Source organism: Haliaeetus leucocephalus, unplaced genomic scaffold (assembly GCF_000737465.1).
Source record: "Haliaeetus leucocephalus isolate CR32 unplaced genomic scaffold, Haliaeetus_leucocephalus-4.0 Scaffold340, whole genome shotgun sequence".
In the NCBI taxonomy this organism is placed as follows: Eukaryota; Metazoa; Chordata; class Aves; order Accipitriformes; family Accipitridae; genus Haliaeetus; species Haliaeetus leucocephalus.
In genome coordinates, this window is record NW_010972776.1 from 9,236,106 (window position 1) to 9,262,663 (window position 26,558).

A 26,558-nucleotide genomic window follows, 5' to 3' on the forward strand; every position below is an offset into this window, starting at 1 on the left:
AGTGGAAGCCAGATAATGCTCATGTTGCAACACTGATACCCCTTCAGTGCAGGGACCCCTGGGGACCATGGGGTGGCCTTTAACCACTGTGCTTATTTGCTGTTTAATGCTGATACCACCACAGTAGAGGTATGTGATGGGTTTCATGGAGTGGCACAAGTGTCCTGCAGAAGGGGGTGTTTTATTGGCATATGTTGAAAGCAGCTGGAGATGGCTCTGAGATTTCTCTTTTTCTGCACTGTGGCTGGAGTACATGGGAGGAAGGTGACACTTTGGCTTTGCTTTGCGATGGGACCTGCGAGCCCACCAGCCCCGCAGCAGCTTGGTGGGACACAGGGGAGCCTGCGCGGGAACTGCCCTGGGAGCCCCCTGCCCTCCAGCCCGGCAGGGGCTGCAAAGGCATCTCTCTGCCATATTAAGGGCCTGGCTGTTTGGCCCAGGCTGCAGGGAGGGGTGCCAGCTGCTTTTTCCAGCTTTTCTGGCATTTCAGGAATGCCCATCCCTCACTGAAGCTACATTTCAAAGCCTGTAACCCTTTGGTTGGCTGCATCCCGCATGCCTGAATGCGTGCCACCCCGGTCCTGGTGCTGGGGCAGAGAGGGGCACAGCCGAGGAGGAGCTGGTGTGCCCCTGGAGCTGGTGTACCCCTCGTACCTGAGCACACCAGGAGGTCTCGGCTTAGCAGCGCAGGGGCAGTGTGTCCTGAAGCCCCCAAGCCATGCAGGAGCACGTCTCTGGCTGTTGGGATGTAGCGTGTCCCCGTGCATCTGCTTCTTTGCGATTCATGCTCAAAGATGTGCAGCTTGCTGCTTCAAATGACTGGTGTAATGATGCAAATGGTTCATTTTGGGCCTAGTACGTACCCTTGTACCTGGCCAGGGGGGAAGCACCAGGCGGTGGCTCTCTGCTTCTCCAGCATCACTGTTTTAGGGAGAGATCCCTCTGCAAGTGCTTTCAGGTTTGCTTCCTTCTCTGGTAGACTTGTCCCCCTGGGGAGGGTGATCTGAGGTCCTTGTTACCCCAGCAGAGCCTTCTGGAGAACAATTTCAGTCTTTGGACACATAGTTCCAGTGTACTACTGCCGTAGTACTGTGTTCTTCCCTCCTGCATGACATTGCGTAGGCTACAGAAATCCTCTCTGGCAGTCGTTGCGTGGATTTCAGAAGAAACGCCCACTCAAACCCAAGCTGTTGAGTTTCTTTGTATAAAACTGTTTAGGAGAGAGATTGTATTAATTTAGGTATGCACCAAATGGGCTTGGTTCTGCTCTTGCTAAAACCTGTGGGAGATTTATCCTGCTAGTTAAATCTCTTAAACCACAGGAGACTTTTTAGCAATGTACTTTAAAGTTCCATCAGTGTTTTAAATTAAATTTACAGTGACATCAAAAATGGTAATTTCTTTGGCATCCAAAAAGTCATGTGTCTTGTGGATGTTTATGTTCAGTCACCAGATGTGTTTGTTAGGTTGGCACGGTGGCATTAAGTGACTATGTGACAAATAAGCAGCAGGTTTAATGGTTCACTGCTCCCAATGCCTTATCCCCTTGCAAAAAGTGAAGCCCAAGTATTTGCAGAGCCGGGCAGGTCTGTGCTTGCGGCAGCAGCCTCTTCCCACGAGATGGTGCTCGGAGCCTGCGGTCCCACCGGCCGTCTGTGCCAGGGAACCAGACCTCCTGGGCATGGGCTGCTGCAGGCTGGGATCCAGCCTGGTGCTCTCTGGCCCCACTTCTCCCAGTCACTTAGCTTTCAGCCTGCAACAAGCCTCTAATTGCATGTGTAGGTGCTTTTCTGAACTGGGAACTATTGCGTCTCAGGTATAGCTGCGTTTTGTACTTCCCAGGATAATGCCACTATTAAAAAAAAAAAAAAAAAGAGGGCATTTTGGGAAAGGTTAAGTCCTAAGGGGAGGCCCCAGCATGGGGAAAGGTGTCTGGGTGGAGAACAGAGCTGCTGGAGCGGGTTCGGTACACCTGAGCAGCACCATGCTGCAGCTGAAGCGCTGCGTGGTGGTTTGACTGTGCAGGCAACTGGCCCAGTGTTGAGGAGCTGGTGGGGCCTGGGAGACCCCAGCTGATGTCTCTGCTTTGCTGTGATGCTTCTCCTGTACCTGCACAAACTGTTTATGCCTGGAAACAGGAATATACACGGGCGTGTGCTCCTCTGTTAGAGGCACAAACACCTCCTTTCTCCCATCCTTCTTCATCTGTCATTTCTTTCAGTGAAGCATCTTGTGGGGTCGTCAGCCCTGAGCTGAGCTGTGTATGGGGAGTGCCCAGCACTGGGGACCTGTACATATAACTCCTGCTCCGAAAAAGCCTTGGAGTGGAAATCGGCCTCAGTCCTGTACTTTAAATGATGAGAATGTTTTGGATCAGGGGCAGATTCCTGCTGCACCAGTATAAAACTGCGGTTGCCTTTGCCTCCCCACATATCTGAGTTGGTCTCATTCCTAATTTAGAGTTGAAGTGGGGCCAACCCCCTGGGTATCCCCAAAACCCTCAGTGTGCCCTGACAGCTGTTCTGGCTGAATGTCCCCATGTCTCTTGCTCTCTCCCCCAGTAAAGCATCCTCCCCGAGCTGGCCCCACGATCCTTCCCGTCTCCCTCCCCTCCTTTAAATCCCTGCTGAAGTCCCACTTCCTCCGCAAAGCCTCTGTGAAATGGGCCGACTGTCATCGCCTGAGCTCGCCCGGCAGCGTGGGGATGAAGGATTAGTGGGCAGCAGAGCGGGGAACTGGCAGACAGGGAGACAGTCAATGGGGCTGGTGCTGGGAGTTGGGTAAGGACGTGATGTGTAGGAGATGAATCGCAGAAAGGAATATTCGTCGTGTTTACCCAATGGCACCGGAAAAACAGACGTACAGCAGAGCAGACTGATGCTTGGCGTTATCTCAGCAATCTCGCTTTTGTAGGCTGTGCCGGGGTTTGGCAGCGTGCGCTCAGGCTGTCAGCTCTTGGAGATGAGGACTTGTTTTGTGCTTGTAGAGTACCACAGCCTGTCATTGGGGCTGCAATGAACACCAACAACCCACAGCTCAAGAAGGCACCAGTGTGCTCTGTGCCACTGCTGTGGCTGCCAGCAGTCAGTGGTGGCAGCCGCTCGCTCTGGTCCTGAAGCCAAGTTTGAGGTTGGTGTGGACGCGCTTGTCTCGCGTCCTGAGCATCATGAGCTGTTACCCAGGTACCGAGTGTAGAAGCACGTTCCTCCAAAGGCAAGCTTGCAGTGATCCCTCTGTCCCTCTTCTCCTCGCTTTTATCACTCTGATAAACTTTGCCATTCCGTGCATTTGCAGCAGTGAATTTATATTTCTTTCCTAATCGCCGATGAGAAAGCTGAGCACAGGCTTCACCGCCCTCCTCTGCCGAGCTGCCCTGGCAGCTCAGGGAGGGTCCCTGTGGAGAGCTGCATCTGGAGATCTTTCTGCCAGCTCTTAATCTGCTTTACGGGTGCTTTACTGACTTGCATGGTACCTGTGTAAATTGAGATATCGTGTGGTGCAGAGCCCAGCACCGTACCAAAGTCAAGGTATGTTCTGTCTAAGCAGTTACTTTGATCCCCAAGGCTGGATCTCATCAAAGACCGAAATCAAGATTGTTTGACAACACCTATTTTCCATTAGCAATGTTGACAGCATTAATTATATTCTGATGCTTTAATTCTTTATTATTGAAATCACACATCAGTGATAGTCATTATTTTGCAAGGGGGTTGATGTTATGCTAATCAGCTTGCAGTTAACTGGGTCATCCCACTCATTTTTTTTGGCTGTGGGTACAACACTACCGCTCTTGTACTGGAGTCTCTGTGGTCTGCCAAGATTTATTTTAAACAAACATGAGCAAGCCAGAATTTCTGAGCCAGCTTTTTTAGGACTCTTGGGTGCAAGTTATGTGAAAATATTTATCCCTGTTGTATACTGTTTAATGTCTTCCTTGGTTACTAATGGACTGGAAAGGACTTCATTGTCCTCAAGTGATACAAGTACATCATCTTGCTGCTTTGCAAAGAGAGAGCAGAAATGTTTATGGGAATCTTCTGCCTTTTCTTTGTCATTATTAACTGTCTTGCACTCTCTGTTTTGGAAGGGGCTGGTGCTTATCTTGGGATTTCTTTTGTTTGTACTGAACTTTAACGATCTCCTGTATATTAGCCCATCACATCGTGGTCTCCTCTGCTCTCACTCCCACAGGTACAGTCCCCCGATCACAAGGAACGGAGCAAAAGCTCAGCCTGGCAACCATGAGGTGAAGATGAAAGGTCCCGAGCCAGTGATCAGCCAGATTATTGACAAGCTGAAACACATCAACCAGGTTTGTTGCAGGCGTGCCAGCAGGGATGACTCTAGAGTGGGCGGTTTCCAAATCAGTTTGGCCTCCCCCATGCTTTCTTTAGGCTCAGCCAGACAATCCGGGGCATCTCCATCTTCAGCAGCTGCGTGTAGAGCTGGTGCCACCTCGGCCCCGCACGGTACCGGGCTCACGGGGCACGTGTGGCAGGTCCTGATTCATGCACGCTGGCGTGGTGCTCCGTGGGTGCAGCGGGAGCTGCAGGGCACATGCATTGCAGCCCTCTGGGGCTCAGCCTGCGCCCGGGCGACGCGTGGATACATCCCTGCCGCGCGCTTCTGCTGGGCACCCGTCCCCTGCACGGTGGAGGACCGGGAAAGACGGAGCTGCCGTGGTGACCCCGAGCACGAGGTGCTGACAGGGGTTTACGTGGCACGTGCCTGATGTCCCCCGCTGGTTGGAGGAGTCCCCTTTGGCATTGCTCGTGGCTGGCGGGGAGGGTCACTTGTTTCTTTGCTGTGTCTCCCTGGACGTTTACTCCCAGTCACTACTGGGGCAAGTTCCAGTTGAATGGGGAAATGGCAGAGCTGGATGAGACCCTTTCCACTGGGGAGGGAGCTTCCTTCCCACGGTCTCAGACCTGGCATCCTGGCTGGGACAAGCAGTATCTTGTCTCTACCCATCACGCCAGGCCAGGTTAGGTCTATGAACAAGCCCCACTGCTGCCAAGGGATTAGGTGGCATCTCTGCGCGGCGTTTAGCTTGCCATCGTTAACCTCCCAGAGCTCTTCTGCGGCGTTGCCTTGGGCCAGCTGGGTTGGAGTCTGGCTCTGGACACTGCTCTCCTCTCTGTGTCATTGAGTAACTCACGGAGGGGATGTGTTTCAGTAGACTGGTAGCTTGGAGCTCTCTACTTTCCAGGGACACAGCATTGGGACCTCGCAGGGCAAATACTTGGGCAGTAATGCTGTCTGTTAATACAGCTGTGCTGCCCAGTCTCTCCTGAGAGAGCTCTTACTGGTAGGGACCTTGTTCGGGGTCACTTCGGCACGAGGCTTTGGGTAGCGGCGGGTTCCCGGGGTTAAGCCCAGCTTTGCTTCCCGGCCGGGTGGGCTGCGAGGGCTGCTCTGTGTGGAGTTGCTGGCTTAGCGACTTTTCTGCTAACCTCTGCTTTCCTGCTCCCACGACTGCCAGGGACTGTTTTCATAGCAGTTCCCGGTTTAACCCCCGTGCCCTCCGACACAGGCACGCCTCATTAGGTGCTGTCTGGGAGCGGGATGCAGCAAGGGATTCGGGGTCCCGGGAGCACCCCGCCACGCGGGAGCCGACGTGGGCAGCGGCAGCGCAGCCCACTCTGCCTTCCCATGTGCCTCCCTGCACCGAGCTGTGCCATCTGCCAACAGCCCATAATTATTAAAAGAGGTGGGGGGGGGAGAAAAATAGCATAATCAGCTCCCTATTAAATGGGGTAGAGGGCAGGCTTCAACCTGCAGGTGATAATGATATTTTGCCGTTCACAGTGAGAAAGTCGCACTGAACAAAACATGGTTATTAGTGTACTTGAAACTGCTGACATAAAGTGGTTGTGAAATGCTGGCTGCCAGATTGGGTCAAGTTAGGTCTTTGCTGAACAGTTCAGGCTGCTGAGGAGCGGAGATCTGTGGAACGAGAGACCCTGGGTAAACATCGCCGGGCTGAACTCGGCTGCTTGCAGCAGCAAAGTGTCTTTGTCAGCTGCTGCTTGGAGAAAAATAGTGGTAAGGGAATGAATACGGTCAGCTCAGTCATGATGTCTTACAGTGCTTCCCCTCGTTGGCTTGCAGTATTCAACTGGAAAGTGTTATGGGGGGCAGGTGAGTTGTTCTGGTTTAAATGGCATAAATGTAAGAGTCTGAAAAATATCGAACCCTCTTGTAAGCTTGTGTTTGAGGAAGAGGGGTAACTGAGAATAAAGTCAGGAGAAAATGGGAAGTGATTTGTGAAAATTAGTTATGAACCTAGCTATTCCTGTGGAGGGTCTGTAGTCTATGGTAAGTGGCTTAAATACCGGAAAAGTAACTGCGGAGGTTACTTAAATTTGGGATTTGGGGTGTCAGAGCTCACCATCACACTTATTTTCTTGGCCTACCGGAGTTTTGTGCTCTCCTTCACATCTGGAATGCATCTTGAATGCCGAAGAATAGGAAATGCGGAAGGAGCAGCAGCTCTGGATGAATTACAGTTGTGTTTTTTAGGTGTTGGCTTCAGGTCTGGGAAGCAGTGGAGACCCTGAGATTAAGAGTCTCATGCTCTACCGACTGAGAGGACTTTGCACCATCCCTCCTGCCCAGACAGACTGGTATGACAGATGGAGCCCAGAGTCAGAAACTAAATGAACTCAACAAACATTTTATGAACATAAAGAACTAAAGAACTGATATCTCTGTGTGTGTATACTTATATATATATATATATATATATCATTGTTCATATGTCTCAAAGGGATGGAAAGGTGGGGATGATTGATCAGAATGTAACTAAAGGTATGGGAACCGAGCATGACGTCAATGGTATAGAATAAGGGGTGGATACTGTCCTGGTTTCAGCTGGGATGTAGTTAACTGTCTTCCTAGTAGCTGGTACAGTGCTATGTTTTGAGTTCAGTATGTGAAGAATGTTGATAACACTGTTTTCAGTTGTTGCTCAGTAGTGTTTAGACTATAGTCAAGGATTTTTTCAGCTTCTCATGCCCAGCCAGGGCACCTGACCCAAACTGGCCAACAGTGTATTCCATACCATGTGACGTCCCATCTAGTTTAGGAACTGGGAAGTGGGGGGGCAGGGATTCGCTGCTTGGGGACTGGCTGGGTGTCGGTCGGCGGGTGGTGAGCAATTGGCCTGCGGCTCATTTGTACATTTCAATCCTTTTATTACTACTGTTGTCATTTTATTAGTGTTATCATTATCATTATTAGTTTCTTCTTTTCTGTTCTATTAAATCGTTCTTATCTCAACCCAGGAGTTTTACTTCTTTTCCTGATTTTCTCCCCCATCCCACTGGATGGGGGGGGAGTGAGTGAGCGGCTGCGTGGTGCTTAGTTGCTGGCTGGGGTTAAACCACGACAGACTCGCAGGCTGGGGAGGGGTAAAAATCTCCTTAGTCACCAACCTCAAGCCAACAGTAGCTTTTAAGGGGTTTTAAACATTCAGAGTCTTTTTGGAGAAAAGAGCATCTTTTTGAGTGTTTGTAGTGCTCGGAGCTGTAAACTGGATTCTCCATGTGACTACCAGTAAATTGTGAATCTAGTACCGTACGATGACTTCTCAGTGAGTTGTATTAGAGATGCAGCTTGGATCTTGTGGATGTGGGTAGATTCAGGAACCATGCTAGTTGGTGCAGTTTTTGTAGACTTCCACAGCTTTTACTTTTACTTGTAGATTTTTGCTAATGTCTGTAAATTGCTGATGACTTGGCTTCGATTTATTCCAGGCTGCTCACGCCGCTGAGAAATGTGTGTTCTTTCAGCAGTATGCCACATTTTTGAGCTTGCTTGAGTTTGGTGAATGTGTTGTGTGCGGAAGTGGTGCTCGGTCATTAGTTCATGTCTTCTCAAACTGAATCTGGATAAGTGCATGCATATATATATATATATGTGTATATATATACGTATATATATGAGAAATTCTCATCAAACTTCTGCAGTTTGAAATGAGAATGGTGTTTATGCATTAGAACAAAATCCATGGGGACTGAAAGGAGTATAGAAAACCTAACCCAGAGAGAAGGGGAAGTAAAAGTTTGCCAGATAGTATTAGTTTGGTTCAAGCACCTTTTTTCAAGATAAAATAAATAAATGAATAAAGCATGGCCGCCTGAGTAGTGTGCTGTCTCAAGTCAGTCCTTTCTGGATGAGTGCCTACTCATCACATCAAGACTCCAGACCATTTTTGTTTCACCCCAACGTGTGATTGTGGGTGGTGCTATTTTTCATGTGTTGTTGGGCGAGATGGTTTATTATCGCCATATTGGAAGTAAGGATTTTTTTTTTTTTCAGTTCTGTTAGATGTCTACCAAGTTTTGATTTGAGTTATTTTTGCTGTGTGCCCAGAGGCATGAACAGCGCATCCATAAATATTAGCATTGTTATCTCAGCTGGGAGGCCAAAGGTCACCTTCAGGAAAATGAGTTGGAATTGGTTCCTAACTTTTATTTCCCAGAGTGGATGGGGTCTGTTTATAGCTAGAAGGGTTTTCACGCATCCCACACACGAAACTATATTGAAACTGAAAGGTTATTCAGTGTCAGCACAAGGTCTTGCTCAGGTTTTTTTGTGACTTGGTAGCATCCCTAGGCAAAAAGCAGTGTGCGAGGTGAGCTATTTCCTCTGCTCACTCAATTTTTCTCCCACCATGGGGACGTTCGGATGGCTGAGAGATGGGGACAAGCTTCAAGTTTTAACAGGTATGCACGGAGGTGGGAGCCGTGGTGTCCCATGTCCCACGTCCTGGGTGTTCTGCCACGTTGGTGACCCCCTATTGATCCTCTTCCTCCAAGAAAGGCTCTGGAGAGCAGACCTGAGTGATGCTGGTGTGAGGATGCAGCAAAGATGGAGACTGCGGGTACCAAATCCGCCGATGTGACCCTCTTGTTCCTCCCTCCTGTCCCTCTCTGTCCCGAGCTGACTTGTGTGCCCTCTGCGGTGCTTACGGGGCTCTGACACTGTTGCAGCGGATGCTTTACCCCATCCTTACTGCACTTACCTCTTTAAGCTTGTGCCCAGTTCCGATCCTTTTTTTATGCTTAGATAAATCCTGGTGTTTATCACAGGACCATCTCTAGGAGGAAGAGCACAAATTTGGAAGAAAAGGGGGGGAAAAACCCACCGAAAATGAATAATAAAATCCATAAAAGGAAACTTAACTGGGGGAGATGTGTCTTTACAAGATTGAAGGGCCTGGAAACATATTGTACGTTTCCAGACACTCGAGTTAAGGGCTCATTTAGAATATTTCAGATATACTGGAGTTTGACAGTTCTTTGGTTTCCACATCAAACAATCTGTAATTTATTGCCCTGTATAGGGACTGTGTTTTTATCATACTGCATATTCTCTAGCCAGAAATCTAACTACTATATAAGCTCTTGAAAAAATAAACCCTTTGGGGATTGGAATCCAGGCAATATGCTTTCACAGACCCTGAGAAACCCGCTTTGATTTATTTCCTTGGAAATAAGGGGAACACACAATTTCTTGGAGTATTACAGCTGTTTGCCCAAGCAGGATCTCGCCGCCTTTCTTCACGTGCTCAGTGTAAAGACCCGGGTCCTGCGGCGAGCCCCATGTGAAAGAGCTTTGCGTTGCTCTTCGTGGGGTTTACAGGAGGATGAGAACAAAATTTAGAAGTTTTACAAGGCAGTAAACCACGGAGCTCTAGCTGGAAGGACAAAAAAAAAAAAAAAGGAGGCCCAGAGGCGCGAATGACCAAAGACAAAATAGAGTTGAAGTTTGCAAAAAAGCATGCCCCGGCGTTTAAATAGCCGTGTTTGAAGCTGGTTTGATCAACCAATATGTCCTATATTTGTTTGTAGGTTTAATGGGCTGTTTCCCTGCGGCCTGGCTGCTGGGAGAGGGCATGGCGGAGGTCACCCAGAAGTTAATTTGGAAAGAGGCCAAAAGGCCACAACTTGATTGAATCAAATGTAAACAAAATAGGCCTGGGAACAGCGCGATGCCCTCGTGCCCGAGTCTCTCTCGACCCCTTTGCTCAAAATACAGAGTACGGTGGGGCGTCGGGGAACGGCGAAGGGGCTTTAACCCCCGAGCGGGGGGACGATGCTCGGGGCGGCAAAGGGTCGGATCCGCGCCCTGCTCGGGGAACGCGGGGAACCTGCGAAAGGGCTGCCCAGATGGTGCTCTCCGGGCACGGGGCGCCCAGGGGTGCTCCCGCAGGAGACGGGGGGTCCCGGGGAGCCTCCTCGCCAGACCCTGTCCCGGTCAGCTCAAAGCAGGGAAAGCTGTAAAGTTTATTATGGGAGACCCTGGGGAGCTGGGGATTTTTCAGGAATATATTTCCCCTTCTCAGAAAAATCTGTGACGTTGACGGATTTGGTGGAATCGCATCTCTTTGTGGCCTGCTAGGCTTTGTGAGGTTCATTATTGCCGCTGTATTTTAATTCCCCGGCCAGATGAAGCAGCATAATAATTAGAAAAATGCACAAACTGCCAGATCGTTAAATAACGTGATGCACAACGCTTATCACTTGAAAATACAATGTTTAAATTGCACCAAAACGAGTCGCTTTTGGCTAATTTTCCACTTTTAATAAGTTAACACTACAATGTCTGAAGCACTGTATATGTGTAATACAATTTATCAAGTCCTCAAAAGAAATGTTAATAAACACAATAATTACTTGGACACGCCTTTTGTTCGACATTATTAAACAGTTTGTAACAATTAAAATATTAAAACCACATGTCGTTGAAAGTAACCAGACATTGCAATTATTTCTTACTGAGGCTATTAAATAAAATGACAGAAGATTTTTATTTTAATGATAAATGCATTTTGGAATGGATCAGCTAATTCTTCTTTTACTACACAAAATAATCTATAGCTCCACCAAGTCTAGGCCTGGTATTTAAAGACTAACTCCATCCTCCTTTTGAGCCGTGCCTTGGCTCTCGTTAACACGCCGGGTAAATGCTCCCCGACTCTGTATGCAAGCAGCAATTACAGGATTTTGCCAGGCCAGTTAAATCAGGGGAAGTGTGACCCTCTGTAACAAGAACATAATTAAATTTGAATGTATCTGACTGTCGGGTTGCTTTTTAAACCCAAACCCCTCCTTCCCCTCTTCAGTAAGAGCCGACGTTTGCCTACGCCAGCTATCGCCCATCCAGACCCTATCTGCAAAACGTCCCGGCTTTATCGGGTTTGTTGTGGGAACACTGTATCTGCAGGTCACCTGAAATGGGTTTTCTTTAACAGCCAGAGATTAATTTGACCCGGTGTGTTTGCATGCGTGTTTTTAAACAGAGGTGTAATCTGGGCTGTGTTTGCTGAAGTTTCTTGCCTGTTTTACCTATGGTCTTGCATGACACAGAGGAGCGGAAGGGGTGCGCTGGTAAGCCCTATGCTTTTACTGCTTGTGCAGTTACATTTGCTGTGGAATGTGAGGTATTTCCCATTTTCAGTAAGGAAAGGGCAGTAAATAGGCACGTTTCTGGTCCTGCTCAGTGACAGCGAAACTTGGAGCTGTGCTGAGGGCCTGAGCATCTCCTGTGGGTTGCATAAACCCGGCCAACCCTGTCTGTTGCCGAGTGGTTGTTTTTATCAAAGGTGGTGCCAAAACGCCTGTTAACATCCAAAGTCCTCATATCAGCTGGTTTTTGGAGAAAATAATTCATTGTAGGATTTTCCTCAGAGCACCCAAGTCCTTCGGTCCACGGCCATGTGCCCCTTTTTTTTGGTAAATAATGGGACTGCAAAGCTGTCGTTTTTGGAGACAAGATTCACTGTTTCCTTGTCCCTCCTACTGTCATTTGTGCTTCCCTGGCGATGAATTTCAGGAACACGTGGGAGAGGACTGGGAAAAGTGCGTTCCTGTGTGAAGCCATATATCTCCTTTATTGGTATGAAAAAGGAATGTCTCACCTGTGCTTCCTTTTTGCTAATCCCACTTGCCTTTCCAGCGATTGCTGTATTCATCCGTGGTGTTTCACCACTTACCTGGTATTGGAATAGAAGTTTAGCTCAGTTGAGACTACAGGAGCAGCAAAGCTTTCCCAGCCAGTGAATTCAGCTTCTTGCTTTTCTCAGCAAAACCGGGAAGCTGCTGGGGCTGAGCTTGGATGCGTGGCAGTTTTGGCTGGTTTCCACACCAGTTTATTGTCTGGCGTTCGTAACCTTTGGGTAACATAAGTAGCATTTTATCACTCTCCTTCCTTGAAATTCCCTGGCTGCTGTGGTCTTGTGCAAAAGAAGGAATTCAACTTTGCCCCTGTGGCTTCAGCTCCGGTGGGGAGGCAGGTGCCTCAGGTGTGTCCTGCAGGGACCAGCCTCCAAACAATACTGTGGAAATCAGCTGGAGAAAAAAAATACCTTCAAGGCGGATTCATTTGTTTTTGTGTCCAAAACATGCAGCTGATGCACAGCGGTGCTTTAAAACAAACACCAGATATCCTGTACCAGCGCTGGAGTTTATCCTGTTGTGGAGGAAATAAACCTGGAGGAATCCTTGTGCAACGAGCCAAACACGGTGTAAGTGGAGCTGTTGATACCAAATTAACAGTTAATTACAGTTATTCTGGGCCTCGTTAATTGTATCAAGTGTCGCCTTGCACTGTGACTCAGGCTGGTAATTTAATCAGTGGATGTCCAAGGTAGATGTCCTCCTGGACGGTTCCAATAACGAAGCGCACAGCTCTCTCTGGCATTAGTGGGATGATTGGTAGGTTTCTCATTTATGTGCTTTTCTCCAAAATTTGACTTAAAGTCAAGGTTTTTAACATGTGGTCCAGACTGAGAGGGGACTGGGATTCAGGGAGCTAATCTTCATCATCCAGAGCAGGCCTGGAAGGTAACCTATGGTCTTCTTGGCCGCAGAACAAATCCGATTGCTTTTGTTCCCGAGAATACGCCTCGTTAACAGTAATGTTACTTTTGATTCCAGCCTGACCTTGTGTAACTGCTTAGAGATTATATTCCCAGGGGAAGGGAGGAAAAAGCAGCGCTGCCAGACCCTCTGCGGGCAGGGAAGGCCAGGTCCGGCGGGGGGTCCGCTCTGCACCCCCGGGCTTTGCTTGGGGAGCGTTGTGCCCAGCTGTGGCACGGTGTGCAGGCGGCGGTGCCCTGAGCCGGGATGCCTGTGAGATCCCCACTCCATCCCTAGCTGCTCCATGTGCCGGAGAGGTCAGAGCTGGGGAGTTCCCTGGTGCAATTCTGCCACTTCGTCAAACCGCTCTGTCTGCAGTGGGAATGAGGCGTGCTTACGGCATTTTTTTTCTCCCGGAGGCGTTAATGTGTATCTGGTCCATGACACCAGCCGGGGATGGGTAGCGGAGGACTCTTTCCAGATCCTGCCTGTTTAGCCAGCAATGGGTTTGTGTGCATCCTGTATTAAAGGAACAGAAAGCACTTACTGGTTTGGCAACCCTTTGGTGGAAAGGACAGCGTAAGGTGTCTTACTGCTGTGTGCAGAAAGACGTTAGTCGGCTGAAGCAGTTCATCTTCTGGTCTCAACACCTTTGTTCTTGCAACAGATGTCACCAGAGCTTTCCTCATCTGAAGTAGAAGGGGTATCAGACCTACACCCCACCCAGCAATCCTGCTCTGGGAAAGGGTGGTCCTTTTTTTTAAAGCACTGGCTTGGCTTGGTAAGAAGCCGAGGCTGGTCCTGGGACCTCTCCTGATGCTCTATCCCCCCTCCGTGGAGGCAGCAGCCGGCACAGACCGCTGCGGCTTTCATCCAAGCTGTGCTGCTGTCAGAAAGTGCAAGAGGTTTTGTACATTTTGGGTAATGAATAATTTGTAATCTTGCTGCTTTTGTTATACCTGCTGATGAAGCAGATGTCTGTAATTAGGCAGATGTCTGTGCTGGCAAACCCTGTCTCCGGTCAGTGAGACTGCTTTGACCTGTCTGCGTTGTGGCAGGTGAAAATAACCCTCACGGCTCAGGACTCTCTCAGTTAATGCTGTTGCTCGTTAAAGTTCTTAGCTTGGTTTTGACACGTAACAGACTGCAAAGGCTGGGATATACTTTAGTGCTCTTGCTGTAGGAGCACATGCTGCGAGAGATGGCCCTTGCAGCACATAAAACTGAGAGCAAACAGGGAAGTTTAGGTTGCAGCAGTATTTATTGCCTATGGCCTTGCTCGACTGTATTGCGAGGGAACGATATTCAAAAGAAGAAAATGTTCTTGGCTGGCCTTTCTGAGGAAACATGTAAGAAGATGCTGTCTTGCGAAGCATGGTCAGCAGGGGAGGTGGGAGGCAGCTGGCAGAGGATAGGTGTTCGAGCCATCAAGAAATACCGTGATGGGCAGGAAGTTACTTTTTATTTTTGGCAGGACCCCTCGAATGCCTCCTGCCTACGAGTGGAGAAGGAGTTTACTGACCTTTTCATGCAGCACATAGCTCCTAAATGCTGAGGGTGAGACTCATGTAGGTGTGTTTCAGGGCTTCCTCTGCGGGTGTTGGGTCTCACTGGGGGAGGGTATAAAGTCACCAGCTTTGAACCTAATTTAAATGCCGACTTGCTTCAGCTGCTGAGTTAGTGGCTGTGCATCAGTGTGGGAGAACCACCCCAGGCAGGGCTCCTCCTGCCTCTTGCCTGCAGCTCTGGAGGTCTGAGCCTTGCAGGGTCTGTTTCTGTTTTGAGTACATTCGGTATCGGTGATGAGTTGCACCCCAGCACATCAGCAGTGCCCGTGCTGGAGCCTGGATGTTTCCTCATCCTTGTTTGTAGACCCATCCTAGGAGGCAGGTGCCAATATTGACACTGGAGAAGCTGTGTCCGTGAAGTTAAATTTCTCCTGTTTGGGTTTTAGCAAGCAGCAGCTACATTCTGAATGCAGAGGAGAGCTGTGACCTTGCCCAGGAGCCAGCCCAGCCATCAGCCGTTAATTAGGGATCATGGAGGCTGGAGAGACCCCGTTCCCGGGATTAATTCTGGTCTGGTTTGTCTCAGTTGAATGCCTGTTTAATGTGAAGTGCATAAATACTTGTGGCAGCGGGGCCTGGGGCTCGGGGCTCCCCGCTCCAGCTGGGTGCCTTCCCCAGCAGCACCAGTCCCATCCTGCCTGTGGACCCCGTGCTCTTCTCTCCATGCAGGACAGAGCCGGTGGCTGTCGGGTGGCAGAGGTGGCCATGGCACGCTGGAGGCCACCAAGCCCCCCAGCTCCCAAGGAGCACGTCCAGTGGTTCCCCAGGGAGGGCAGACCGGCTGCTCGCTCCTCCCTAGCTAACAGGTTTGGGGGGGGGTTGGCGTGGAGTCCTCCTCCTCCTGCCTGATTTAAGTCTCTGCTGAAATCAAGGGCTCGGTAATTAGCCCTGCACTGGGGTTGTCTTGTCTGGTAGAAGGTAACTGGTTTACGAGGCAGTTGTTCAGTCCCCTGTGACAGGTCTGTGGAGCTGGGGACCTTCAGCAGAACTGCTTGCCGTTGCTTTTTGGGCTTTCGGTGCCTTGGGGTGAAGCGAATGCAAAAGTAAAGCTCGAAAGAGCAGCCCCCCTGGGAGGGCAGGTTGTCCGCAGGGTGACAGGGGCTGGTGTTCCAGCAGAAACCTCTGTACAAGACAACATTGTGTACAAAAATACATGATATGAGAAGTCCCTCTCCCCTGGGAGCTTTTACGGAAAGAGGGAAGAGGCTGGGACAGAGATTTGCCTCTCATTTGTGTTGCAGAAGGAGAAGGGGGGAAAAAATTCCTTCCGGCACAGTTCTCAGCTCGTTTCCTACCTGGTGCCAAGGACGAGATGTTTGTCTCACAGGCAGCCCCGGCAGACGTCGCTGACAGCCGGAGAGCGGCCACGTGTGCCAGACCCTGAGCCAAGAGGAAATCTCGCAGCCGCTCCGACGCGGGCTGGGCTGAGCTGGGCGGTGAGGAGGCTGCTGCACACCCTGCCTTGGGCACGCTGGTCCCCCTCTGCAGAAACGTGGGGCTTTTTTTAGCCGGTGGCTCAAGGGGGTATGATCCCTACATGTCTTCCTACGTGCTTTTGCATCTAGGGCAACTTTCTTCCAGGCCATCCCTGCTCAGATGCCTGAAGGATGTGATGGTGATGAGGTGGTTGATTGCTCCACCTCTACCCATGTTGTCTTCTTGTTCCTTGTGCTCCGGCTTTGCTTGTTGTCTCATGTTTTATCTTCTGGTGACGTGTGCTTTGGGCCTTCCTGAGTGGTGTTTGGATGGCGGAGCGGGGTTCTGCTCCAACATAACTAAACAAAATATGGAAAATATGGATAATAGAAGTGATGGGTCCTGGCCCATGTAGGCTCCCACACCCCTCCTTCACTCAGTTGCCAACCCCCTGAGGGGTGGCAGCTTGACAAGTGGAGAAATTGGTCCAGGTTCTCCTGTCTAGTGACGCAGAGCGGGTGGAAAGGAGAGGGGAAGGCAGCTGGGGCTGCTGGTAGGAGACTGAGAAACTTTTGGGGGAGGAGGAGCATGGATACAATGCCAGTGAAGAAATGGTGTGGGAAGGGGTCGAGGCAGACAGCCCTTGCAGGTAGCAAGGAAGGGAGCATCTTTGCAGTGCCTTTTCCACCCTCAACAGGCATGGGTGGTTATGTGCCTGGTGGGGACAGCTCTCTTGGTGACTTTCTTTCCTTATTTAATTCTTCTAGGCAGCCTGAAAGCCCAGATGTTCTTGAAATACCAGCTCTTTCCCTGATGCAGGTTTAAAAGTGCACCCACAGTATTAACGTGGCATTCTGCTCCCCTTTATCAAGGTAGAGATTTCCTGGGTTGTGCACCAGATGTCCTCAAGAGATGCTCTAGTGTGAGTAGGACCAGATCTGGAGCAGTTATGGGCCCTATGGCAGAGACTGGGACTGAGGAAATGATGCAGGTCAGCCCAGGCAAAGTGAAGAAGAGCTGGAATGGAGTGTTTGCAGTACATAGCTGCATTCCTACGGCACTTCTAGAAACGTGGTAGCTCGTAGGAGTCTGTCTGATCCTGGCAGGAAAAGGTCCAGGCATACTCCAGCAAGGTGCTGAAGGCATCACCTACTGCCTGGTCCAACCATGTGTTCAATGGTTGGTTTAATGATTGGGTTTTTGGAGTTTGAGGGATGTCTGCCTTTGATCGAGGTGGGTGGCGGTGTGTAGGAGGGGATGCTGAAGGACCAGTGATAGTTTGGTCTCAGAAATGCAAGGGAGGAGAAGGAGCTGTAGCAGCTCACAAAGAGAAAAGCAGCATTTCTCCAGCATTGGCATTGATGCGGGGCTCAGGGGACGAGCCAGAAGCAGACGGGGACTGCCCAGGTCCCCAGCAGGCTGGGCTGGACCTCGCAGCCCTGCTCAGCACCCACACCGTCCTGTTCCTTCCTACTGCCGCACAAAAACAAGCCATAAATAGCTGCGGGGTGGAAGGGGAAGGAACTGGATATAAGGTGAATGAGCTGATCGTAAAGCCTGAGTAATCTCTTTTTCGCATGTGCCCTGTGATGAATGAGCATTTGTTCGGGTGGGGGAAGTGACACCTCCCCTGCCTGCGGGAGAGTGGGCAGGAGCCGGCCCCTCTGCCTGCCGTGGTGCCAGCGAGGGCTTAACCTCTGCATCCGCGGGAGCATCTTCTCCGGGCATCAGCCTGCCATCACCAAACCAGAGCAATTCATAACGGCTTGGCAGCCTCTTCTGCTGCCGAAAGAGATTTACTGTCCAGTGCAGACTCATTTTAATTACTGCCAGCACTTAGGGGTCTTTATCTGTCTTCCTTTACCCATAGGGATGTTGTCAGTTTTGATCGCTAATCTGGAATTAAGCTGATGATCCATAAAGTAGGGCCACACTTTGGCCAATAATTCACTGCTGTCACCAAGTTCTTTGTGCTATCAGGAGAGTGACCGGTAAAACTGATTTACTGGCAGCTGAGAGCATCTCCTCTGGAGCCTGTGAAGGCAGTAAAGGGGGTTCTGCTGCGCCAGTAGACACTGGGTGATGTACGGTAGGAATTTTTCCTGTTCCAGGAGATGGTATTTTGAGTGCTAGAAGTAAAGACTAAAACGTTTTTATGGCTGAAGAGCCACAATATAAACTCAGAGTGGTGGTTCACCCCTTTTGGCACTCATTGCCATGGGCTGGTGTGGAGCCCCAAGAGCTGCACGTGGGGAGGGCACCCCAGGGCTGTCCCTTGCCCACCCTGCCCGGAGCAGGCAGGAGGTGCTGCCTGGGGCTTGCGCTGCCGAGTACGGCTTCAGCAGTACAAAACCTGTGACATCTCGAGGCAGGCAGCACGGGGAAGTGCAGAAGTTGCTTTTAGAGCAGCTGATAAAACAGCTGACGTGCCCAACTTGTTTTTCCAAGCACTGAAAATGATTTTTCCAGTTCCAAAGCCTACTTCCACTTTATTAATGTTTGATTAGCGATCGCTCCTTGTTGTGCTGAGCTTGAAATAGGAGTACAATTAGGAACAGGTTTCTTCTCTGCCACATCTGTGCTGCCAAGGTGCATCCAACTGGAAGGGCCGTAAGGAAACCACATTTCGGGTGTCCTCTTGCCAAAATGGGCTTTTCTGTCCGTGGGCTAATGTTGTGGTCAGAAGAACAGCGATGCCCGCCTGGGTGCACATGCGCATGTGTTCGCTCTTGCAAGACAGAAGTACAGATCCTGGTGTTTACAGATATTTTTTAAGTTTTAAATATCCTCATTTTTATATGGTGTTTGGTGCTCAGTGCCAGGGAACATTGAGTTTTTCTGTAATATGCGTTGCATTTTGTTGCCACCCAAGATGGGGAAAGCTCTCTAGAGCTTGGAAAGAAGCGGTGAAAATGGTGCTGGTGATGTTGCATTGAGTTCCTGCTGGTGTACGCTCCTGTGGCACCAAAGCCCCTGTCCACAGAAAGGATAAACCGAATGGAGCTGGGAAATAGGGAAGTGGAGTGGAGGGCACCGGCGAATCTCATGATGAGGGTTGGTTAAATAATAAAGAAAGTATTTGCTAATAAAAGATAATTTCTTCCATGCTACTTCCAGGGCTAATAAGCAGAGGAAGTGGAGAGAATCGATTCTCCTGTTGCATGCTTGTGTATGATCAGGCCACAAAATTCAAAACACATGAGTTTTCAAAAAGTCCACAACTTCAGCCTTTTAAAATGGGTTCCTTTCCCCGCTTCTTGCTTGTGATCAGATAATGACCTTCGTAAGCAAAACAACCCCAGCTGTATTTCATAATGGGAATATACTTCTGTACATTGTAATGAGCTGTTAACAGGGAACAGTATCGTGTGAAAATCTGCACGTTTCCCATGATGCTGCCCTGATTTAAAAGCCACCCATAAATTATTCATTATTGCAGATTTCAAGGCTGGGATTGGCCATAAGATCTAGCTTTTCTCCCCCCAAAACAATGTTTTCAGCAGGCTGGAATTTAAAATAGAAAAACCTGACCTGTTGGGAATCTCGGGAGTTGTGTGGGAAGTACAGCGGCATCTGTGTCGGATACCCAAAAGTGTGTGGCTGGAGCGGGCGGCTTGCGTGATGCAAGGGGAAATAGCACCTTTGCTTCTCCAAAACTCTTTCTTACCGAGGTTCCTGAAGAAAGGCATCCCAAGTTTTGCAGGCAGTCATGAGTCGATGGGTTTGGTTGAGTTTTGAGAGGTTTCTAGCAGAGCCAGGGGCTGGTTTTCGCTACTGGGTTGAGTTCCCAGGTCCCCTTCATGATGCCAAGCAGCACATGGACACACGGCTGGGGATCCAGAGGAGTTTCTGCACTAAGGCACTTTTTCTGCTGGATGTGAATACTTGATTATTAAGCGTATATTACAATTCTGAATATTATTTTAGCTGCAAGTTCAGTCTCCGTCCTCTCCAGCTTTTTAGGTTTGATCGTATTCCAGAGGCTTACTAAAAACATGCGAAGAATTTCAGCAAAACTCTATGGAACACTTTTATTAAATTCTTTCAGTCATGCAAGCTAAATTAAATGACAGCTCTGTCCACCAAAAGATTACAAATATCAATCAGACTTCTCCCCTAAACTCATGAAGGAATTAAATGTTTTTCTAAAAGTCTTCTATTCCCCTTAATAATCTGTTTGGCTGTTCTCTTTACTTTACATATTTTTGAAGTATGTTGAAAGGGATGATTTCTGCCCTAAAGGAGCACAGTGCTTGTAGCTCACAGCCGATATTTTATCTGAATTTGTGGGCACCATTTTGGGTATTGCTCAAATTGGTATTTGCAATACCACGGGCGTAGTTTCCAAAAGGAGAAAACAGCTATTAAACTACAGTCCAAGAAACACAATGCTGATTTCTTCTCGGAGACGAAAGATTAATGATAAAAAGTATGTTGCAGCTCTCACTGTTTATGTTAAAATTGGAAAAACAAGACCAGGTGGCTCAGTGGGCTGGTGGGATGGTGAGCTCTGAGTAAAGTGGTTGTAAAGAATGAGGAGTTATAAAGATTTCAACATACGGTGGCCCATCCAAATCCAGCTGAGTCATTACCCCACATTGCTGCATCTGTTTTTGTCTGGTCACTGTACGGTTATGAATAATTGTGTAAAGCACGCTGGGATGCCCTGGGGAGCTTTCCTTGCAGAAAGGCTCGGTGCACCCTTCCCATCTGGCTTGTTTCTTAAGCTGTAGGGAGACCACAGGACAAGCCGAGCAACAAAGATGTATATGGAGACCAGCTGGGGCTGGCCGGCGTCCCTCGTGCCGGTGCCCCGGCGGCTGATGCGGCCGCGGAGGTACCGCGGCGCTGCCCTCCCTACCCGTCTGGAGGGTCGTGGTTTAAAAGGGATGGGATTGGAAATAAAACTGATGCACGTCTGAGCTGGTGGAGCTTGTAGTCAGGAGCAAAGGCTGTGGCCCCCGTGTGTTTCCTGGCATGGTGGTCTTTTCCAACCTAAATGATTCTGTGGTGGTTGTGCAGATGGGAGGCGAACGCCCTGCAGACACCTCGGAGATGCGTGTGTGCGCGTGGACTCCCACAATTAGTGCTCTAGTTTACATTGGGTACATTATAGTGTATTTTTGCCATTATGGTTTAGCAAAGAAGAGTACATACGACTCTAAACTCTTACAGCTGGACGGATTGTGATTAAGTTAAAGCTATCTCACTGTTACATGCTACTTTAGTGATCACCAGACTATATATTTTCCTGCCTCTTACCATAGGCTTTAAACCACAGGACATGAATAAACTGTAATGTTAGGGTACAGTCAGCTCCGCCTGCTATTTAAGGATGGGGAATCTATGTTCAGTCCACCAAATATAATTTCATGAAGCGTGCAGACCATTGGGGAGGTTGTGTAATGGTTGATGAGTGGGACTGTGGCTGCTGCTCTGGCTGAAGCTGAGGCATCCGACAGCATTCCCGGGTCAGGATGTGCCCGTGGAGCGGGGTGGGATTTCCACCCCACACCAGGTCTCCTGCTGACGGTGACAGTCGGCTTTGTGTCGTGGGCTTCATTTCTCCTAGAGCCAGCTGCGAAATTTGACGCATTGAACCTCTGTGTGGTTCTCGGCAGCCGGGGAGCGCGTGACTGAGGATGGAACTTTGGTCCTGGAAAAGGAAGGAGCAACGTGGCGCAGGGATGTCACGTTCACTCAATCCAAAGTCGGGGCCTGTGCGGCGTTTCTCAGAAAGTCCCTGTTTTGTTGTGGCTACGAAGGCGGAGAAATTAAGCTGCTAATTTGTGGCATGCCAAGAAAAAAGTAGTAATACAAGAAATGCTCAGTAATTTTAATGTTTGAAAACACACAATTGAAAAATCCTGATTTTCCTTTGCCCCCCGCTGAGCTTATTAAATCTGAAAATATCCCAAAGCTTAATTCGCTCTGCCAGAAAGTTCCTCTGCTGTTTCGGGTAAGTGATGAAAGTTGTGCCGCTGAGCTGCGCGGTGGGGTCCCGGCTGGCTTGCTCCATGCCTTGGATGCAGAGCAGTGAGCGTCCTGCCGCTGGGCAGTTGCGGTCCCCTTCCACCATTATGGGCTTGGTTTTTTAGCAATGGTGCACTGGGGCAAGGGGTCCAAACTGGTGCATGTTGAAATTAGCTGCTATGCGTGGGAGACTCTCATTCCACCTCAAGCTGATAATACAGTGTGCTGAGGACTGCTGTTAGCTGCGGGCTTCATTTTGAGGAGAGATATACAAGTGATGGTGTAAAGGCTTGAGCAGTCGGCGTGTTCGGTTCCTGTGTGAGGTCTTCCCTGTGCTACCCCCAGCGCTGCATTTGCCTTTTTGTTTGTTTGTTTGTTGTTACGCCATATTCTGGGAAAGGCGTGTATATGTCTAAATAAAATGCGGTTCCTGAAAAGTGAACTTAAGCAGTCTGAGCCAAAGCCTGTTGAAGGCCATTGAAACGCATCCCCTGAGTTTTGGGGAGATGAGCTGCGTTTTGCTTCCTACCATGGATGCAGGACCCAGCACGGCTGTCACGCTGGGCGGACTTTTCTGCGTTGTTTAATGCAGCCGGGGAACCCAAAGGGGTCTCACATCGAGCCATTTGTTTTTCATTACATTATGCTCCTCTAATATAAACAGTAAGGTATGTGGACATTGCCGTGGACAGAGCGAGCCAGATGCTGAAAGCATTCCTCCGAGGCTGTATAAACTTCAGCAGCTAAATATTTTAGAAACTGTTTTCTAAGGCTAGCTTAATAGTTTAAAAATATAACCTAGATTCCAGATATTAAAAAATGCCTTGAAAGGCATGCATATTGCTGCAATAGATGGAACTAACTAAACCCGTGAAGTATGCCGAAAGCTCCCATTTTGCAATATCTTCTCTGTTACTTATCCTTTTCATTATTTTTTTTTTTAGGGCTGAGATTAAATTCAAGAAGGCTTTTAACAGCAGAGTGGTAGTGATAGAAATTTTCAGCATATATTAACCGGCTGACTCACACTTTTTCAAAGTGGATCTGATGAAATAGCTGGCTGCTTTCAGCAACAGCAAAATCGGGAAAGTCAGCGGGAAGAGGAAACCGATAGCTTAAAATGCGTCTAATCCCTCCGTGTGCTGTGAAGGGGCAGCGTGGGGAGCTCCCACCCCTGTTTGGAAAGCAGTCCTGACCCGTGCTCAGTGGAGGTGTTCGGGTCCCCGTGTCTGGGATGTGCAACCTGTCACCGTTACTTAGGACTCAGCTTTAAAAGGTCTTTTAAAAGATCCTTGCGTTTTGTCGCTTGGCTATCCCAAAACTTCAGCTAGCATCCTCTGCAATTCAAGAGTGAGGAATGAGATTTTTAGGTTATTTTTGTGGGGCGCCATAAGGACCTGAGAGATTTGCCGTTTCCTTTCACATGTGTTACTTCTCAGATGGGAGGTAGTCCCTGAAAGCAGTGAGAATCCCCAAACAGAGTTTCCTCTTGCTGCTGTTTTTTGCCCCATCTGGCCTAACTCTGGACACGTAGCTGCCGCCTGAGCCTGGGTGGCACTGGGGTCTCGCAGGGCTGGTAGACGTGCTCCAGCTCGTGTGATGCTCGCTGGGGAGAAGCCAAAGGGCAGAGTTACTCAGTGTGGTTTTTCCTCCTCCTTTTGTTTCTTCGGTTGAGGTTTTGTGTGCAGCTTTGTCCATGAATGAACCTGAGCTCGTCAGTGCTTTGGCATGAGGAGCGCGACGGGGTCCTGTCCCACTGTCCAGGCTCCTCTGAGCCCCGTCCCCCTCTTGTCACCCCGTCCCCCTGCGAGAGTGGGATGATGCGGTAGGCAGGGTGGAGGGAAGCTGTTGAATGACTGTGGCACCTCATGCCTTTCAGCTGCTCAAAGGGATGGCTCCGCTCCACCGAAAAGCTCCAGGCAAAACCCCGGAGGAGGAGGAGGAGAGCGGAGACTGCGACGATGAAGATGACTGCGGCGGAGGCTCCGGCGACGGAGAGCTGCGAGTGAGGAACCAGCTCCGGTTCTTAGCAGGTGATGGGGCCGGTGGTCCTGCAGCGGCTGCCCCTCTGGGGGTTGTCGGTCTTGGTGATGGCGCGGGGAGCTGCTCTCTGGGGTCTGCTCGGGTCCGCTCGCCGCAGGCACCGCCGATGCTCAGAGGCTGTTCGTGCTCAGCGTCGTGCTGGCTGGCCTCGGTGCCAGCAGGGACGGCAGCTGGAGAAGTAACGCCGCTGCTTTTCCAGGTCGGTTTTGCAGGGGTGTGTTGAGGGCAACCCGTGGGAGGGGATTCGAGACAGGTTGCAAACCTGCTGTAAGTCCCAGAGTCACCCTCTTCTCTCCTTCCCACTGCTGCCCACGGTCATGAGCCTTTCTGCTTTCTAGAGGACATCAGAAAGTCGGTAAGGATTGTTCGACTGCACCAAACGATGGTTATTTCTGACCTAGGGTTTAGAGCCCCATGGTCATTTTTTTACAGATAACTCAGGCTCATTTTTCAGAAGTGATTTAGGTACTCAGGAGCCTAAAACTGCATTGCTTTCCAGTACGTGTCATGTCTTTGGTTACTTTGAAAACAGCCATGAGGCACTCCTAGTACTTCGAGGCTACGTTATTAGTAAGGTAGTGCCTGGTCACTCATCGGGAGGAGAAAGCAAAGGACCGGTTGTGACTTGGGCAGTCACAAATGCTGTCGGCATGTGCCTTCTCCCCGACCCACTAACCACTGTCATCCTGCTCCTGGCTCTGTGGAGCTCAGCAGCATCATCTGTTTTGCTCGCCTGAGCAAGATAGCGGTGCCTGTTGGACGTGGGTTTGCGGGCTGGAGGCTTGGCCCAATTAATGCTGGTCACAGTGCTACGCGGTGCTGTTTGAGAGACCAGACAACTGAACCTGGATAAAATCAGCTTTACAGCTTTGAAGTTTAAGAGGCAAATTTGGACTCTTAAACGAAGCACAGATGTTTATAAATTCCCTTCCATTGGTCTGGGATAATTAAAATATCCTTAATGAAGTGAGAGCTGAAATATTAAATGCCAGCTTCATATCAAACATTATTGACACATTATGTAAAATATATAAAATACATATATTCAAATATTGTGTAAGGGAAAGAAAAGACTTTTTAAGTCATCCAATCCAAGTCCGAAAGAGAAATACAGAATTCGGAGAAGGATAAAATGTACTTTATTTCATCCAGGAACTAAATATCAAAGTGTACGTTAAAGAAGTACAGGTGATCCACATCGTCCTGAGTCGAGAGCAGAGATACGTGTTTCATTTTCCGTGATCTTTGTGTCACACCTTTGTGCTATTTTTAATGTGTTTCTAATTTCCTCTTATAGCCTTCCCAATAATATCATCAGTGATCTCTGAAGTTGGGTATATAAGCCTTTCTACCTTTCTCTGCCTCTAGTCTAGTTTAATCTCTGTATCGATCTCCCTGACAACCTGCCTGTCTAGCAATTTAGACCTCTCTTGTCACTGCAGTATGTGAACATGTAATAGGAAAAGAGGACTTGTCCTCCCGGTGCTACTCTGCTGGAGGATGTTTGCTGCTGCCTTTGCTACAGGATGGGTAAATATTAACTTTAAAGCAGCAGTGGCTTTGGGGCATTGTGTTCCTGGCAGGTTAAGTCTTTCAAGTTGTTGAGAGCGTGAGGTTTGTCTAACGCAGCTTTTAGGCACTGACTAGCCTCAGAGGACACGAGCTGTGCCATCAGGGTGGTCAGGGAGACTTTCTGCTTCTTCCTCACTCGCCCATGCCGTAATACTCTTTTTTTCATGTTTTGCTTTAGAGCAGAAAGGCGAAGCTGATCTGACAGTGACAGAATCCTATTTGGTTGGTATTGGATAGAAACTGTGACTCTGTTCAAGTTTTATGTTGGAAACAAGCCCAGGCAAAGTTGCTGATGGTGTGGAAATACTCACTTTCAACATTTTTGAGAATGATATTTCTTTTTACTTTGAAAGGGTATTTTTCAATTAATTTTTTTTTCCATCATATCACATGTCCATAGCACGAAATAAAAGGGACCAGAAACCGTTTCACATTCCCCTCTCCCCTTTCCACAAATTCTAAATTTTAGGTTAGCATGCTGATTTGAAATGATGCCAGGCTTTGAAATCTGGAAATAGTTTACAAAATGAACTTTTACATTTAGTGTGGCTTTATCTCTCTCCTTCCCAAGGTGGTTACCCCATAGTAGAGGCAGAAAGGACCGGGAGCGGCTGGGGTTGAGTTACTGACTCCCAGGTTTTACCCCGTGATGGATGCTCTGCAGTGTTAAGGCAGGAACACGGCTGGATGGCTGGGGGGGGTCTGTGTCATAGCGCAGTGGTCAAACCCCAAAACCCGCTTTGAGCGTGTTTGACCGCCTCTGCCAACCCTTGGAGGTTTGCAGTCCGGGAATGCAGTTTGGGTGCTTTACTTTCCTTTTCTCAGAGGCTTTGCTCAGCTCAGGAGGAAATTTCTTTGGCCCCGTGATAGCAGCAGAGATTTCCTCCCTTGCGAAGGGTTACCCAAGCCTCGCAGATGGACTTGGCGATGCCTTGGGGAAGAGGAGAGGTGGGTGCCTTGGGCTAGCATGAATTTGGCCATCGGTTGAGTGAAAGCATTGGCAGAGTTTGCCACCTCCGAGGTCTTTGCATCTCTTGGATGCAGCGGGAGTTTCTCCTGCTCCCCGGTGTGGGTGCCGCTGATCCTGCTGGCTAACTGCAAACAGCTGCTTGGTCCTGGC

General features: G+C 49.2%; 1 protein-coding gene across 1 annotated transcript in view; it reads left to right on the forward strand.

Moving 5' to 3' along the window:
* GPC3 (glypican 3) overlaps positions 1–26,558 on the forward strand; it is a 152,926-nt gene that overhangs the window by 102,448 nt on the left and 23,920 nt on the right. The window contains exons 6-7 of the mRNA XM_010572549.1: positions 4,192–4,312; positions 23,703–23,856. Coding sequence (XP_010570851.1) covers positions 4,192–4,312; positions 23,703–23,856 — 275 coding nt within the window. The remainder of the gene's footprint in view (positions 1–4,191; positions 4,313–23,702; positions 23,857–26,558) is intronic.